Source organism: Etheostoma cragini, chromosome 4 (genome assembly GCF_013103735.1).
Source record: "Etheostoma cragini isolate CJK2018 chromosome 4, CSU_Ecrag_1.0, whole genome shotgun sequence".
In the NCBI taxonomy this organism is placed as follows: domain Eukaryota; kingdom Metazoa; phylum Chordata; class Actinopteri; order Perciformes; family Percidae; genus Etheostoma; species Etheostoma cragini.
In genome coordinates this window covers 12,199,526-12,217,992 of record NC_048410.1, presented here as the reverse complement: position 1 = coordinate 12,217,992, position 18,467 = coordinate 12,199,526, and the positions used below count along the sequence as shown (strand labels likewise).

At 38.8% G+C, this 18,467-nt stretch overlaps 1 protein-coding gene across 1 annotated transcript; it reads right to left on the bottom strand.

Annotated features, from left to right (window-relative positions):
* Positions 1–98: 98 nt before the first annotated feature.
* On the bottom strand, positions 99–17,876 carry LOC117942886 (SPRY domain-containing protein 3-like). Its single transcript, XM_034868648.1, has 11 exons — positions 17,760–17,876; positions 16,614–16,751; positions 16,338–16,413; positions 12,777–12,901; positions 10,526–10,658; positions 10,203–10,391; positions 6,093–6,242; positions 3,717–3,774; positions 3,016–3,135; positions 2,806–2,927; positions 99–2,704 (listed from the first exon to the last, which is right to left on the bottom strand). Exons 2-11 carry the CDS (start codon positions 16,730–16,732, stop codon positions 2,570–2,572), a joined length of 1,227 nt encoding a protein of 408 aa, XP_034724539.1. The 5' UTR covers positions 16,733–16,751; positions 17,760–17,876; the 3' UTR covers positions 99–2,569.
* Positions 17,877–18,467: the final 591 nt, after the last annotated feature.

The following is an 18,467-nucleotide window of genomic DNA, read 5'->3' as shown; positions in this document are numbered from 1 at the left end:
GAAACATTAGGTCTGCAGTTTATAAAAAGCATTTAAAGTCAGCAGAAATAAATACATTTTATTCATACTAAATTTAATGCAACAGAAAAGGGAGAAAGCAGGGTGTAAATATTCTTTATTTGTCTAAATTATTTTTTGGCATGTTAACCTGATTGCTTTAAGTAAAAAGAGTCCAGATTAAATAAAAACATACATGACAGGATGTACATAAGGACTATATCGACAGAAAGTGATGTGAAACGTCATTCATGATTAATTACACAAAAGAATAAGTAGCGCTAAATATTAAAAGCGTGTGGCAGATGGCCGACAGTAGCTGAAGACCACCATAAGCTCCTGTGAACTAAGATGAACATTAACACAAAACTGGACAATGTCGGTGAAAAGTAAAAAAAAACACAAGTACACCCTGTCTACAGTACAGGCTGATTTGAAGATGTGCAGAGTGTTTCATCGTCACACAATTAGCAGCAGTTAAGCATCCCATGAACACCAGTCTTTCCATTTTTTGTTGACCAGAGGGACACTTCATGGATGCAATGAATCCTTATTCAAATATATATTGCAGCAAGATGTGTAGTCCAACATGGATTTATTAAGGTGTTTCAGCTCTTTTCAGTGACATGCAGAGTTCAGATATGTGGCACCTTAATGATAAGATGTAGAAAAAGGTTTTTAGTGTGAATGCTGTTCTGCAAACTGAACCAACATCCAGGTGGACTATTACCAACATCTACATGGATCAATGACATCCAGACTGAACCTACTCATACAGGCCCTTCACTCATTAGGTTAAATGTTTAAAAGCAGTCTGCTTCTGAAGCTGGAAGAAGTTCTTATATTTATCAATGCCAGATTAAAGTTTTTTTTTAAAACAATATACAGCAAGTAAATCCTCTAAAAGTAACAGTTCCAATAACAGCACATTGTTTTATGTTTGAATTGATAACAGAAGCAGCTACTTTGTCTCTACAATTTATGTCAAGGGTAGGTGTGTGGGGGAAATTTGGTGTCACAAAATGGGGGGGGTTACAGACTCCAATGTCAAAAAGAGAGTAATTGGGAAAACAACAACTATGTTTATGACCAGAAAACAAAACAAAAAAAACATAAAAATGCATTACAGGGTTGTGACAATAATGGTTGACTTCAATTTACCGCAAAATCCCCAAAAGAACCATAGATATGACAAAATATTTTCATTTTGATTTTCAAACATACCTGAGAGCAACAGATATTACAGTATGGCTTCATTTTCAACAATATTTAACTAGTAGGACATTAACTATACCATGCTTAGTCCTGCCAGCGTTTTATACTCAACAGTTGAGTAAGAGAGCTTCTATTTTAAGACAGTTCATCCAAAATACCTTAAGATCTACAAAAAATACATTCAGTACAATGACTTCAAATGTGTGTTTTTTCTGCGAAGTTCAATTGTTTCAAAAAGGCACCACTCAGTTTGGCATTACTTTCGGCAACTTAACTATATAAAGATCAGTCGCTTTCTTGGTTTGTTTGTGTGTAAGGCAAACTGTGAGATAAATGCTCAGATGTGCTGAGAGAACATGTATGTAGTTACAGTTGGACACCAGATATCTCTTTACTGGAAAAACACATTTTAAGTCTGTTGGGGGGGGTACTTCTTTTGGCATGATTTTGGTTTAAGTGTTGCGTCTTTTAGACACAAATGGTTTCTTCAAAAGGCTTGGGAATGATTATGACCTGCAAGTTTTTACCCGAAATACTCATACCAAAATCATACCTGATTAGAAAACAGCTAGTCATGATATTAAAACACAAACATTAATTTGGCTTTTTGCTTTTAAAACGGCTTAATCCAAGGTAACAAATGGTTTGGATTGAACAAATTGCTCACATTTAATTATTCCATAATTCCCACTGCATTGGCAAAACATGCCGTAATGACTTCCTGTCAGACCAAGCACTCATAGTTGTACAGAAACACGCTTCTAAAGTAGCTAATATGACTGACTTTGCTTCTGAGAATTATTTTCCAGACTATTGCTCTCACCACTAAGTGTCAGTAACACACCACTGATTAAGAAGTACAGCAGACCTGTAGTAATGAGCACAGTGTGGCTGCACTGCAGCCTGTGAGAGTGCCGCTACATCCTGCCGACATATATACGATTGCTGATTAGAGGGTCCACTTGTTTGCTAGAGTCTGCTCCTATTTGATTTTCACATTCTTTATTCTGGTGAGATCCTTTTTTGCTGGAATTTTATAATGAACTTTACTCTGTGATGAAATTGTCTAAAATTGTGTTTCACCTATACAAACCTATGGTTCAACATGTTTCCTTAACATCGTGTAATTATAAAGCATTTCTTTCAGGCATGCATGTAATAGTAACATACATCATTTTAATCATTCTAACAGCATGAGGACGCCACAGTCACCTCCTACAGTGGAGTGACTTTTCCAGTAACATCTTGGAGCCTGCTGATGTGGAGGTATTATTTATTAACTGATCTCTAAAAATGTACCGGAGCTCAATCATTTGTCCATGCTAGGGTTTCTCAACCTAGTTTTCTACTACTCTGCTCAGCCACTGAGGGGGTGCAGGTCCACTCTGACCTTCTCCCCAGTGCTCATCATGCCAATCGTAGGATACAAGCCTCCTACAGGTAAAGCCACTTCCCTCCGGCCCACCACCTTCCCATTTCTTGTAAAGAACACCTGTTCGAACACAAGGGGCAGCAAGAAAATAATGTGAATATTTTGTACCAAAGATTTAAGAGTCCATGGTTTTACAGTCCCAGATTTAGACAGTATCTCACCGTAACTTTCCTCCCCACCAAATCTTCTCCCTCATCCTCCTCATCTTCATTGCTTGCATACAATTCATTCTGAACCTCACTGGGTTTGGGAATCACATCGAGGTCCCAGTCGTCTACGTCATCTGAACAGACACAGAAATAGAAAGAGAGGTGATCAGAGATTATACACGATGATGCACAGTGCTCTGGAGACAATATAAATATGTTCACCTCCATCGTCAAGGCTGTAGTCACGTGGAAACATGATCCCGCAGCCCATAATGTCCCCTTCAAAGCAGCGTGGTCCAAACGCGTCCCCAACACCACTGCCCTGGAACAACTTTCCATCATCTACAAAGAACAACAGGGACGCTGATCAGTGCTTCATGTCACACGCATGAGGGAGTGTTACACAATCAAGACACAAGACAACATCTGCCACTGCTAACATTTACGTTTGGTTGAGCCACCACTGGTCCTTCTATGCCAACACACATATTGTACAGGCACACAAACTAATTGCCACTCACATCAGGCAATTTAGTGGTTGCATAATTTGGAATGTGGGAGGAAACCAGAGCAACCAGAAGAAAACCCACGTAGACACAGGGAAGGACATGCATCAAATATTAAGTTGGAACATGATCCTCGTGAGTTTATTGGGAACTTCTTTTTCAGCAATGCACTGAAAGCTACATGGAAATCATGAATAACCTTTTACATATTTGATTATTACTGACATGGCTACCAAAAATAATATTGATGCATCTGTACTTTCTCCCGTTGCCAAAAACATGAGTGACAATTTAGTGCCGTTACCAATTTGACTGTTGGCGACAGAATGAATGTGTACACAGTGGTAGTGTAAAATGGATTTCATTTAAATGCAGAAAAAACACATTGACAGCTCATCATGCTCAGCAAACACTCACCTGCATGATAGGCTATAGACCCTCTGCTCCAACCTGGATGTCTGTTTTTGGGGTAGTCCTGGGAGACAAAAGAGAAAATGACATCTTATGATTAATTAGCACATCAGCTAGTCTGAACAATGTCTCCAGCCATTTCTTTTTTTATTTTGTATGTATTGATGGACATTTTGTGGACATTTCTCTTCTTCGCTCCCTCTCTTTTTCTGTCTTGAATGGGGCAGGCTGACTCAAAATTCAGCACAAAAGCAAAAATGTTGCCTCATGCTCAGCATTACAAACATTGTTTGTAGCTTTTGGCATCCAGAAATGTCAGAGTTTTGACTGACATTTAGGAATCCGAGCAGATGGATGATCTCAGATAGCCGCATAAACGACATGAAAGCTCTGAGATATCGCCAAACAGGTGTTGTTGTCTCACTTAACTTTATATAGGATAAATCTAATTTATGTTTTAATTGGGATATCTCAAACCAAGACGAGTAGACGTATTTATTGTGTGTTTCATCTAATTAAATTTGGGTTTGCACACCATACAGACTTGAGAAGCTGCATAAAAAATGACATCCTCTATGATCACTAAAATAACAGTAAATTGAGGTTAAGAAAAGTGATTTGTAACAGGAATTTGCTCAGAGGCTAACTTTCTTTAAACATACAACAACAACTGTGTCTGTGTTTATAGTCCAAACTCCATACCAAATGTTAGCAAGGTCTCTGGATGATTTGGAACAGTAGTTAAGAAGTATGGTCACTGTACTTGTTTATTCCTAATTTGCCAGCAAGTGAATATATATAATTCCCAAGGGACATGTAAAACTCAAAACCTAATCTTCTCCGGATTTGTAAGTATTTGCTTCTTCAAATAGAACTACCTTTTGTATGTAGCGTTGGGCATTCCTAAACAGTTGTTTCTACAAAGATGGTTTGTGGGACAAACGACAAACATAATCTTCAACCAAGTAATGCGACCCTGATCAGCTGAATCACCTGTAGACTGCGTGACTTTGAGTTGGATTTGCTGTAATAAAAACCTATTGTGAAGTGTAAAGTCTAAGTAACCGTGTAAGCCCCTGTAGGCAGAGCACTAACGTGATCACGGGCACAGCAAAAGGTGAGAAAAGTAGATAAGACTGAAGGAAAACCACAGAGTTAAAAAGATACGGTGCGTAGAAAACAGACAACAGGACTTTACCCTGAAGCAACAAAAGAGAAAGGAATGCACCATAAACAGTTGCTTCCTCATCCAATACAAGCAGCCACTGAGGGACTAGTAACTGTTTAGCATGTGTTACCCAGAGACTGAGAGAGACACCTTTGATTTGATTTCTGTAGCGGGAGGTAATGCTCCCCATCAGCAGACTGGTGCGTCTTGCAGGAGATGACGGAGGATGGAACAAAACCTCAGGAATGACCGTTTGATGTATTTACAATGCTACACCAAAACCGCATCCATGTTGAGAAAAACAATTCCTGGAAAACAATCAGCAAAATGACAGAGCTCTATTCTCCACACAGTCTAACCTGAGGGCACAACGTGCCCACACCTCACGCAGTAACTACGGGCGGAGGAGTCAGGGGGAGCTTAATGTCAAGGATGAGTGCAGCAACAGTCATTCACCACCTCCCAGGCTGAGAGCACCGTCACAGCTGGCAAAACAGCAGTGTGATTAGCTTGATTGAAGCTCTACCTATTAGCATCCAATAACTTAAAATCCCAGCGGGGGCTGCTCAATCATTTCATATGTGTTGTTTAAATGCCACAATGATGACTGCATGATGTGTAAACATTCAACAAGTCTTCTCTCAGACCCAACTTATTTCCAAAATATGCATCATCTCTCGATGTCATCATTTGTGATTTAATACCACCTAATTAATTAGGATATCAACCTTTAATTGTTTAGCCTGAGGTTCGTCTGCATACCTTTAATTCTTTTCTATTCATCCCATCTTGTGTACGGTGACTGATTGTGTGAAAAGAGGAAGTAAAATAAAGCAGGAACTGAAAGAATCCAAGACAAAACATCAGATGCTCTGATTGTATCCTATGCCTAACCTTTCATATTCTTGACTGCAGTGTTCTAGTAGATTAGCGTGTAAACCGATCAACCTGCTTTCTATGGAAAACCACATGTGGGGGTAAAATGAGACAATATTTATTCTTTTGTTAACTTTTCCTCTTTCCATCACTCAGACTGGAAACAGTGAGAGCAGTGGTGCATATGATGGAGAGCGATGACGAGGTGTGTGTGTGTGTGTGTGTGTGTGTGTGTGTGTGCGTCTGTGTGTTTATGTGTGAATGGGGGGGTCCTTTACCGACAGATAACCACAGAGTGTGCAGTAAGTAACAAGGTGTGTCAATGAGGAGGCTCTTACCCTGCGTGCCAGCCCCAAGGCAATGTAACACTTCTCTCCAGCATCTGTGATCTCCAGTTCATAGTAGTGGAAGCGTGTGTTGAGAGGCCGACGGGCCTGAGCCAAGCCAACGTCCACAATGCTCTTCCCTTTGCCTATGTACTCCAGCAGCTGTGGAAATAACACAGACACATACAGTTACCTGCCCAGCACCAAACAGCAGACAGACAACGCAAGTAGCTAGTTGGTAAATATTTTGGAGCAAGTATCAGGTAAAGAGACACAAAAGGAATATTGGATTTACATTCACGGGGCGGCCAAAAACATGACTGCAAAATAAATGCCAATGTTGCTTCATGTGCAGCTGGATGTATAATTAGACACCTTTTGTTGCTAAAAGCTCTTGTTACTGCATACACTACGCCTTAGCTACAACAACTTTGTAAAATGATAATGTGTCAGTGTTGTGTATGCAGCACGATTTTTGTCAAAGAAATGAAAAGTTGAATTCATAACCAATAAAACACACCCGTGTCAATTCAATATACTGGCTCAACAGCCTGATGTAGTCTAGTATGACCAGTAGCTTTTGGTAGCTTATGTTAGCTAACTAAAGCACACAACTTTTACTAATGTTTTTTGTGCGTTGTCCGTGTTCAAATAAATAAATTACAATTTCAATAGGAGTACATAACGAACACTACCGCGTCAGTTAGGTGATTTCATGACCCTTCCTTACTTGTGTAACGGTTACATTATGTTTTAGAATATAGCATCCGTCCATGTTTGTCACTTGCTGCCACAGAAGCACTTCTTCATTTTAAGGTTACAGATCACTTTAAGTAGGGTATTCATCTCATATAGACAGCCAAAGTCCTGCCCTATTTCAAAAAGTAGCTCCTGTGTCACTCTCCTCCAAAATGCATCATATAGCACTTTTGTTTTTTCTTTGCCAGCTCAAACCATCTCAAAAGAATTACTTTCTGTATTTGCTATTCCATGCAAACTTATTAAAGAAACACTTTTAGATTTAAATATCACAACCTGTCTTATTATTATTTAGATAAACAAATGGAAACACTATCTAGCTCTAGTCAAGGCAGCCTGTTAAACCTAATGTGTGACTAGGCATGTCAAAGAAAAACAATAGTTTAATCCAAGAAATAATTTACCTCTAGGATATTTAGAAAATATGTTTGTGGAAAGGCAGGGTGGGTATAGCCTGAGAGAAGAACTAAACTTTTGTTTGTGCATCACAATCTCTGGGGTGAGTTTGTGAAAACCATTCCAGAGCAGGTGCTAAAACATTGTTCAAACATTATACGGTTTAACAAGTTAATATAAAAACACTTCATTAAAAGGATATGTGGAGGAAGAGAGGTGATTGTGAGCGTGAGTTAATGTACTGATTGTACTGGGGTGGGTGATTGGGGTAATGGGTTATTTGGTGCAAAATATATATATATGTATATTGTTATCTTGCTATTTCAGCTATAAATATATAATATGAAATGTATGATATATATAAAATATATAATAATGCAAGAACTATTTAAAATTGAATGAGGGGTCGGAAAAATAACAATAGCAATAAATAAAAGCAATATGTTCAATCTGTCCGAAAAGGAGCTGGATAAGGCTAATGCATGCCTTATCCAGCTCCTTTTCGGACAGATTGAACATATTGCTTGTTGTAACACTTAAAAGATATTGTTTGTTTTTGGTGTGTTGCTACACATTTATTGTCTTTTTATATTTTATTTATTAATATGTTTTTGGTCGAAAGAAAGAAAGAAAGAAAGAAAATTTAAATTATTATAAAAACTAAAAAACTCCTGGGTTCAGCTCAGACTGTACACTACATTTTACTGCTAGTTATATCATGTCTGACATGGCTGCCGCTTCCCTCTCAGGTTGGATATAGATGTGAGTTGAATAAGATGAAAGAGCATGTTTTATTCACACATTATCCTATTAGGGACGTTAGATGATGAGGTGAAAACTAGGTCGTACCGTCATGCAACCCTTTCTTCTGGAAAAATGGGGCAGGGTTTGTATTTTTCATCCCTGCAAACAGTTTTGGTACTAAAAGCAAAGCTACAGCAACATAACAGAGATAACTGTTTACTACATGCAGCAGAGCACATCAACACCAGCGAAGCTGACCGTGCGTTCATGGGCATCATAAAAAGAAAAATTCCCAGTGAAAAAGAGATTATTCACGTCACTTCATGTGGTTATCAGAGGTGGGAAGCTCAGGCTAGATTTTGCTAACAGAGTTTCTAAGTTGGTGACGCATTGTTGACAACTGACGTTTGATGTAGGCGACTTTAGTTCACTGAAAATATTTCAATACCAATAAACTGTTTATTTTGGACAAACACCTCTGCCAAGAAACATACAAAGACATAACATGTTTCAAATTATTCATGAATAGGCCTATGTTAAAAAAACAAAATAAAATCGTATCCGTGTCCTTTCCCGTTCGTTGTCCTGCAGATAACACAAACAAACACCTGTCGATTTGCTGTTTGTATGCTCGCATAAGAAAACAGCAGCAAATCATGTTTTCACACACTTGATGCTCTAGGCTACGCCTAACAGTTGGTGGCAGTCATGCAAAAAGTTGTTATGCCATTATAGGAAGAAGAAGAAGAAGAAGAAGAAGAAGAAGAAGAAGAAGAAGAAGAAGAAGAAGAAGAAGAAGAAGAAGAAGAAGAAGAAGAAGAAGAAGAAGAAGAAGAAGAAGAAGAAGAAGAAGAAGAAGAAGAAGAAGAAGAAGAAGAAGAAGAAGAAGAAGAAGAAGAAGAAGAAGAAGAAGAAGAAGAAGAAGAAGAAGAAGAACCATCCCGATCATGTGAACGCTGGCGGTCGGAAAAACAACGTAATCACGAGGGCGGTCCCTAATATTCCCAGGTGGAATGAATGCACCATGAGTCCATTTCCAGAGTGACCTTCTCAAATGTCATCAGAGCAGAAGAAGAACTCTAGTGTTTAGGCCTAACATCTCGTTTCCAACATGGTTGCCAATTATCAACGGTATCTAATGCAGGGAGATCCGACAGTGGTTTGTAAGCCCTACGTTCATAAGGGACAGGGCCAAAAGAGATTAAGATCCTTTATTTGTAGAAATAAAGGATAATTAAACGTGTGGGTGGCATACAGGTACTGCCTAAGGGCTATTCAGCTGCGATCCCTTCCTATCCCCTTTCTATTGAGGTTTTGCATCAACGCCTGAGTCAGACACAAACACTGCAGTCCTAACGTCACAGGGAGGGGTGGAGTCCCAAACAAAGAGAGAAAGAATAGGTCAAGCAGTACTTTAGAGAAAATATTGGTCTTTTCTTATCAGGCATTTAGGAAAAACAACTCTACAATACCCACAATGCAACTCTGACTGCTGACAGTCTGGTTGGAGATATGGGTGTGTTATGCAGCTAATGTAGCCTCAAGCAGAGATGAGGCGCGAGCAACAGAGATCTGGTAAACTCGCTTCTTTCCAACTCCTCACTTCCAGATTTTCAGATTTGTAGTCTTCACCCCCAACCAACACTTGATGTAATTTATCAGACTTCTCACAGCTCTCTGGAGCCTACATTTTTTTAAGTTATCATATTATGCTCATTTGTACCATAATAGCTTTACATTGTTTAATTTTCAAAAAACACCATATTTATGTTGTATTGCATATTGCTCTTTTTTTTGCATATTTACTCTTTTCACCCTGTGTGTTGAGCTCTGTTTTAGCTACAGAGTGAGGTATATCACTTCTATTCCATCTTTGTTGGGAGTCACACATGCACAGTTCCTATGTAAGAAAAACTAGCTAATGTCAACTTTGAAATGTGGTTGAGGAGTCAAGATTCAAACATCAGTTAGCAGCCATCATTAATTAAAGCTTTCTGATGTATTCCAGACCAATAATCTGGTGTACAAAAATTCTAGTTTGGCTTCATCCTCCCAACCAATCATTACACAGCATGAACAAGGGAGAAAACCTCTCACATTTTTATTTTACTGTATATTTAATGTCCATGATTGGCAGACCGCAATAAAACAGAAATGGAAAAAAAGAATGTACATTTTTTAACACATTTTTCTTTTTGTCTATCTCTCAGCAACGCGACTTACTGTGCCGGTCACTTTGACGTCATGGAGACGGCCCCAGTCCTCTTCATGACTATCCACAATCATCTGTCCATCATCCTCCTCAATCCCACATTCAGCATTCAGGTCCAGCTGCACTTCTTCCCCCAAAGAGTGCATTCCCACAGCCGGGTAGAGAGCATCAAGAGATGCTGGGATTTCCACACTGCCGACCTTGGCACACATTCAGATACTGTATTGTTTAGGGAAAGGTAGCTGGGAACTCTGTATACATTCACAAAATAAACTTGTAATGGTGAATAAATTCTGTCTAAGGTACGTAAATATGATGGTAACAAACCACTAACCTCTTTGCCATTTTTGGTAAAAAACACAGTAAGCTGTCTATCTTCAGAGTCCAGAGACACTCCACAGCCGATTCTGTCACCTCTGCAGCATTTTGGACCAAACTGCTGTCCAACAGTGTTGCCATTATACAGCCTGTGAAAAAACAAGATGGGGAGGTTGAATAGCTATTCCGGTCTGTTGTATTACAATCTGAGCTAAAAATTATCCCTCACGCTTTTATATTATCCTTGCTAGACTACTACAGTCATCAAATGGTTTTTTGACACTCTTCTAAAAGTGAGCCATGAAGCTAACAGCAAAGCCCAACTTTACTTTTAATAAAATCAAAGAGAGAAACGTTCTCCCCTTGTCCTAAAATAGTCGACACAAGAGTAACCTACTTCTTTGTCCAGCTGCTGCAATAAAATATGCAGAGGAAGAGAAATCACTCATCTGAGAATTGTTTGATGGTTATTTATTTGTGCCTTAGAACGTAACCACTGTAAAAAAAAAAAAAAAAAAAAAAAAAAAAAAGCTTTATTTATCTCTCTTTATTGTACAATAACAAATTCAAGTAGTTACAAACATTTGTCCTGCTGGTATATGCAGTGAGGAAAATAAGTATTTGAACACCCTGCTATTTTGCAAGGTCTCCCACTTAGAAATCATGGAGGGGTCTGAAATTGTCATCGTAGTTGCATGTCCACTGTGAGAGACATAATCTAAAAAAAATCCAGAAATCACAATGTATGATTTTTTAACTATTTATTTGTATGATACAGCTGCAAATAAGTATTTGAACACCTGAGTAGTATTTTACCAGGTTAGCACACACTGCAGAAGGGATTTTGGCCCACTCCTCCACAAAGATCTTCTCTAGATCAGTCAGGTTTCTGGGCTGTTGCTGAGAAACACAGAGTTTGAGCTCCCTCCAAAGATTCTCTACTGGGTTTAGGTCTGGAGAATGGCTAGCCCACGCCAGCACCCTTATATGCTTCTTACTGAGCCACTCCTTGGTTATCCTGGCTGTGTGCTTCGGGTCATTGTCATGTTGGAAGACCCAGCCTCGACCCATCTTCAATGCTCTAACTGAGGGAAGGAGGCTGTTCCCCAAAATCTCGCAATACATGGCCACGGTCCTCCTCTCCTTAATACAGTGCAGTCGCCCTGTCCCATGTGCTGAAAAACACCCCCAAAGCATGATGCTACCCCCCCTTGCTTCACAGTAGGGATGGTGGTCTTGGGATGGTACTCATCATTCTTCTTCCTCCAAACACGGTTAGTGGACTTATGACCAAAAAGTTCTATTTTGGTCTCATCTGACCACATGACTTTCTCCCATGACTCCTCTGGATCATCCAAATGGTCATTGGCAAACTTAAGACGGGCCTTGACATGTGCTGGCAGGAGAACCTTCCGTGCCATGCATGATTTCAAACCATGACGTCTTAGTGTATTACCAACAGTAACCTTGGAAACGGTGGTCCCAGCTCTTTTCAGGTCATTTACCAGCTCCTCAATCATTGTTAACAATGCCAGTTATCTCGACGCACTACGCTGTTTTTTGTGCATACAAACAGCGTAACATGTCCACAACATGTCAACTGATGGACAGCACAGTGTGTATGACTGACTTAGTGAGACAAAAATAACACAGAAGTGCTTATAACTCTATGTTACTACAACTTTCTCAACTGTTGATACACGGAGCAGCCACGTTGTCCGAGTTCCGAAATCCGAGGTCAGGGGGCGTGCTTATGAAATTGACCTGGAAAATCCAAGTTCTGAGTTAAAATGGAACACACTAGCTGTTCGCTGAATATGACATGAAAGCCCCGGCCATTTCTAGCACTTAAGGTAATTATTATGCATTGCTCCCAGGTTGACTCAGGTATCTCTGAATTGTCATGACCAGGTATATACCCATGTAGACTGGCTTGGTTTGAATTTCCAAAAGGAGGGTTGAACACTAGCCCAACCCTGGTGGGTGGTGTGAAAGAAATATGAATAATATAGTGTCTTAATGGCCAGTATGGACAGAAAGAATAATTACAACCAGCAAAACCTGTTTCAACGTTCATGTGGGCACCTGGCTATTGTTTTAAGACAGACAGGAAAACAATTGTGAACCTATGCTTTACCAACATGTTCTGTGAGCTTGTTTATGTGTAGTTTAACATTATGTTGTGTCAGTACATTATTCTGCTGCATCTCGATGTATCATTAAGAGAGTGTACATTATTTGTTAAGAAAATCCTCATTGTCACATACTTGCCATCATCAGCATGAAAAGCCACAGAGTGTGGGAGCCAGCCGGGCTGATGGTCCAGCTTGTAGAGCTGAGGTACCAAACCGACAGCAATCATTCCCCTTACTCCTGTATCGATAATGGTCACCTGAAAACACCACAGGTTCAATTATCACCCAGAAACAAGAGAGGAAGAATCACTGCAGTTGAAAAGCCCCTTTTTTAATGCTTCGTAGAGACTCCAAAACCAGAAACAGATTGTCTTTGGAAAATCTTCAAACAGCAATATATTCAAATGCAAAAAAAACAAAAACATTTTCATTTGTGAGCATAAAATATAGTTTCTACTAAATAATATGATTAATTCTATTCTTGCTCTGACGCACTTTAGGATGTTGACCTTGAATTCCCAAGAAGCCATTTTAACAACCAGAGCAATGAGTCATCTACTCATCACACACCATGTGTGGGAGGCGTTTATATTGTGCATAAGCAGAGAAACTTGAGGAAGATAAGGTGAGCGTCAAGGACACAGATGTCTTTTTCTTTTAATCAGAACTTTTCATTTGGTGGATTTTGTCAGATATATCAAATAACATGCACGGTACTAGTAAATTATGTTGACAAACAGGTTTTAAGCAAGCAACGTAATCCTGTTTATACAGCTAACACTAATTTTTATCAGCCATGTTACCTGCTCTGCTAAGCTGAGCCTATGTTTTAAGCTAAATGACAATGCTAGCATGTAGGAGCTAGCATAGTTGATGCTTCGATCAAAAGGAGCCTGATTCAACTGCCAATCCCACAATCAAGTCTTCCCATAGGCGGTATGAAATATGGATCATACCATTTTGGCTATATGGGGGTGCTCAATGTCTGATTTAACATAGAACAACCTGTTTCCAAGTTAATTAGTATGACCATATCATACAAGGACAGATTTAAGTTTCACTTCCATGTTAGAGGGACTCATTCTCTGCAGACCATGAATTATCTATATACAATTTCATGGCAATCACTAGTAGTTGTTGAGACATTTCAAGTGGATAGTCCACCTCGTAGCTTTACAGATTTTATGGTGGGAAAATCATACATGGTGACATCCAAAATGTCCATTTGAGTGCTCCAGCTTTATTTGCCATTAAAGCTTTCCGTTTCTTCTCCTTCAGGCTTTTTACAAGCTATCACTTTTTGTTTTTGGGTTGGCATTGCTTCTCTTTTCTCTTCATGAGGTTTTCAAAACCAATCTGAAACTTTAGAGAATATCTTTGTTAAAAACTGCATGGTGGTTCAAAGTGTAAACCCTGAAGTAAGAGCTGGCCTTTACCGTTGTTATCATAACAGAATACTGACCATATGACATCATCCCTAGGGATCTGTACATGGACGTACTGCAATCGGAGCACTGCTGGAAAATGCAGGGCGAGGAGCAGAGGAAACTTTTAAGTTATTTCCCATGACCTCAACAATGGCCTATTGAGTGAGGATAAGTCCCTTTTTTCTGTGTCAGTGTAAAACATTCGGATGAACCCTAAAATCTACCATCAGATCAACAATCAGCATCCACTTCACTATCATGTATTAGCTTTTTTGCCTATTTACGCAAATCGCTTGCTCCCTCCTCCTACATAACTCCCACAAAAGTGAGTCACGGGGATGAAGCACACGCAAGTATAAAGGTTGAAAAGGTTAGTTAGTGTTTCACTACACGTCAGACCGGGGTAGGATGTGTGTGTGCTAGGCAAGTTTGAACATGGTTTATTCTGAGAAACAGTCACTGTACTGGGATGTTTGTGCACTACAGCGTCTAGACTACCAAGAACCTTGAAATAAACAAACTAAAATAAGAACATGACATGATTTGTAATGAGCTGCAACTTACTTGGCTCTGTGAAACTAGTTTGTCAGAAAAGCCCCTGTATTAGATTAAGTCAGTTCCCCCATTAAGTCAAAAGAACCTTAAAAACGTATACGTATATACTGTATCTATGTACAGCAGCTGTAAATGCAGTGTTACAGTATGTAAGACAACATTGACCCTTCATACTGGATGACAGAGATTTACAGGCTGCTAGCGGAGGCTGTTTACAAATAAAGAATCTGACTTAGCTGGGGTAAACAGCATGGTTCTGTATAGTTTAGCCAACTAGCAGCAACTAAAACTTGTTGCTGGTATTTTAGCATAATATCATGCAAGAAGCCATCCAGTGCATATTTCACGTTTAAAAAGATTGAAAGATTAAAAGTTACAAAGCCAGAGGTTTTCAAACAACTCATGCAGTAACTCACGACGTCACTAACGTGAGCTTAATTAGCTAGCAACAGCTGATAAAATCTGCTCGCAACAGCTGTGATTTCATCCGTCAAAATCAACAGTTGCTTAAGATCTGTCTTTGTTATTATTGTAAACAACACAAGTTCCATGCAAGGGTTGAAGGTTGACTGAACAGTGTGTTAACATCAAAGTTGTTCAAAAAGAGATATGCTGCTATTTTCTGGGGTGGGAATGGGAGTTAATTCCCAACGCTGCTTCTGAATTGGGTGTAAAAAAAATTGTCATAATAGCTTTAGTAATCACCACTGTACTCACATTGTCTCAGCACACAATGTCGAAAGAGCTGCCAGGTGATTCAACGCATTTATTTCCAAGCTGAAAGATCTTTGTATCTGATAAAAGTGCTGTTGCCAAAAGGTGTCATGATTTTCTTTTTCAGTGTGACTCAGAAAGATGAAGACTAGCAGTCAGACACAATCTTTTGCAGACGCCATTTTTTTGTTTTCTGTTATTTTGAAAGTGTAAATGATGGAAATAAAATCTAACTTTTTGTGACATATTTTACGAATGTCTAATCTGTTATTTGATGCCTTTTGGAGATTTTTACATCTTTTCATGGCTTCTTTATCCACATTAATAGCAATTTTTACCTGGGGTGCCCACATTTTTTAGCCCCACTGTATATACAGTATGTTTGCATATAGTATTTACAGCTTACACTCTTGATTAAATTACTTCCAAGGAATCTTCACTTCTATCTTCATTTGTTATGTTAAAACAATTCTGAGCAACTGGGCTGTTGAATCAAATCATATTCATCTTTAATTCAAACATTTTATAAAAAGTAATATTAAGAAGAGTCGAGAGCTATCTTATCTCATTTTAGGGTGACCTACAGTGGATGTAAAATACCCCCCAGGCTAATTCTGGCACATTTTTCCTTTTATGTATTGTTAATGTGCACTGTCCCTTACAACTAAACCTGAAATAAATAATTATGAAAAATGTTTTAAAATTCGATCTGTGAAGTAAATCGAGTACAGGTGAGAATGGCTGAAACCTGTTGGACTGATGATGTTTATTATTGTTTACAAGGATATAACACTGGCAATAATGAAGTTGTAGTACATAACCCCCCCCCCCCGCGCGCTCAGGTTTTTTGTTCAGTTTGGGTTCATCATTAAATATCAAACTGAGACTATTGAGGACACAGCCTAAAGAATTATTGAAAATCAGCCAGGTTTACATGTCAAATCAAATAACTAAATGACGAGTGTGTGGCTGTAACATTGAAATGATCAACTCTTACTTCAAAATAGCGATTTCTTCTTGACAATGGCCTGGCTGCCACAAAACAGCCAACTTCATCTGAATTCCCATGATACCTACAAAGAGATGCAAAAAGAAAAAAACAAAATATCACTATAATCATGACTCCTGGCAAATGCAAGCAAAGTGGGATGCTAATTAAAGTTTGTTAGCAACAAAAGGAAGAGCTCTAGCAATAAAAATAAGAGACTTTAGTATATTCCTAGTTTGTGTCTCCAGTTCATACAGTCATTGTGGCATTGCTCATCACTGTTACCTGAGTATGTCCCCGTCTTTAAGCATTCTTTTGAGCTGCTCCCGGTATCGCACCGCTCGCACTTCACGAATTCGCCTCCTCCAGTTCAGAAAGCGATAATGAAGGTTTATGTCGTCCATGTCTGAAAATCATTCCAATCTAAGACACAGGGAAACAAATCAAAAATATGTATTACTGCTATAAAGCAGGTCAACTAACATTACATTTTTATCTGATGGTGATATTTTAGACTAAAATATTCTACTAGAAGGACTTGGCTTTTATCAGGCCAAACCCTTTCAAGAAGTTGGTACTTTCCATTTACATTTAATCACACATTCCAGAGACAGGCAAAGACCTGGACAGGGAGACACCTGTGATGTTCAGGTGTCTCCCTTCAGTGTTTTCCACCCCATGTAAAATTCCACTGACTCAAGCATGGACTTAAACTTCAAAAACACCCTTGACTCAGTGATGTGTTTCTGGTCCCATTCCCATTACAAATTTAAACCTGAATTAAGCAAATATATTAATATTCGCAGATTATTTTATGTGCATCAATTAATCAACTCAACTGTGGTGTATATACTCTATTATCTATGCTTTTTTGACCCTGTCGGGTTATATCTTTAAAGCCAGAGTCAGGATTTGTTGCTCCTTTTTAAATTCAAAACTCACTATTTTAATACAAAAGAATTTCCGTGTGTGTATTTTGTATTTTAGCTGGCACAGTGGTGGTTCGTCACACAAGTGTACGGAGCAACCGCGTAGCTATGACACAGACGGACGTGGGGATAATATAGTTTCGTTCCCTGAAAATGTTGTGTTGGGCTGATTTTTTGTGAAGATAATACCAAGTTACCAACGTAAATATGACTAAAAAGTAGTTAAGGATCCAACCAGTAATGTGTTTTAAAGTAAACAAGTAAACAAATATGCGAGCTATCGCCTCATATATATGTAGCGTGTTAACTTCTCTGCTTTACCCTTTTACGAGCCTACCCTAAATGCCGCAACGTATTTCCCAAACTACAGGCAGGACTCGGTTGGCCGGTTAGCTGCTTTCAGCTTTACAAAATTATCGCAAATAATGTACTATAAACATGACTGTATCTCAGGTTATAGTCAAACTCTTCTAAGCGTATCTGTCTCATGGTGGTTCCTTACTGTTTTAAAACTTGTAACGCGTCGTCCTTCGGTTTTTCTTCCAATTTTAAGGAGATGAAGTCTGTCACTTTATGTCCAACCTGCGCTGTCGGAAGTCCCGCCCTCTCAACCAATCACATTAGTGGATAAATACAATGTGTACTGCCGTGTGTTAATGTAGTCCTTTGAAGGGCTTCTTTCGGTGGTTTTACAGTAGATGTTGTGCGTGTACCTTAGGACTACAAATAGGCTGCCATGTGTTGACATAAACTAAAATCTTGGACGAAAAAGCTTTTAAGATGTTAAGAACTTATTAAGACAAAAGACTCACCAGTCCCCTCACCAGTTTTAGTAAAAAAGTTGTTTTTATTTTATACAAAATAAATAGTGAAAGTTGGCATGTCTATGAGAAGCCTTTTGTCTATTTTTATACCTGTGCATAAGTACAAAACAATTTAAACAATAAAAAATGGCTTTAAAATTTGTTCGTGAACAACTTGATTGATTATGGTTTGCTGGTTTGCCATGTACTTTTTATCTAAATCAATCCTAACCTCCATAATTTCTGGCCCAAATTAGGCATAACTCATGTTATCATTGATTTCATGGTCAATGTACTTTGCATTTGTAGGACTGTAAGTAGTATTGTTTTACTTTTGAAATGGCAAGAATCACAAAGTAACTAAAGTTTGGCTCATCACAATAAGAGGGATATTATATTGAAGTTTG

Excerpts from the sequence above, each read along its gene's own strand:
- LOC117942886 (XM_034868648.1), bottom strand. The coding sequence starts at position 16,732 with ATGGACGACATAAACCTTCATTATCGCTTTCTGAACTGGAGGAGGCGA. Across the intron at positions 12,902-16,337 it reads GAAGAAATCGCTATTTTGAA|GTGACCATTATCGATACAGG; the intron begins GTAAGAGTTGAT and ends TGGTGTTTTCAG. Across the intron at positions 2,928-3,015 it reads CTACAGCCTTGACGATGGAG|ATGACGTAGACGACTGGGAC; the intron begins GTGAACATATTT and ends GTGTCTGTTCAG.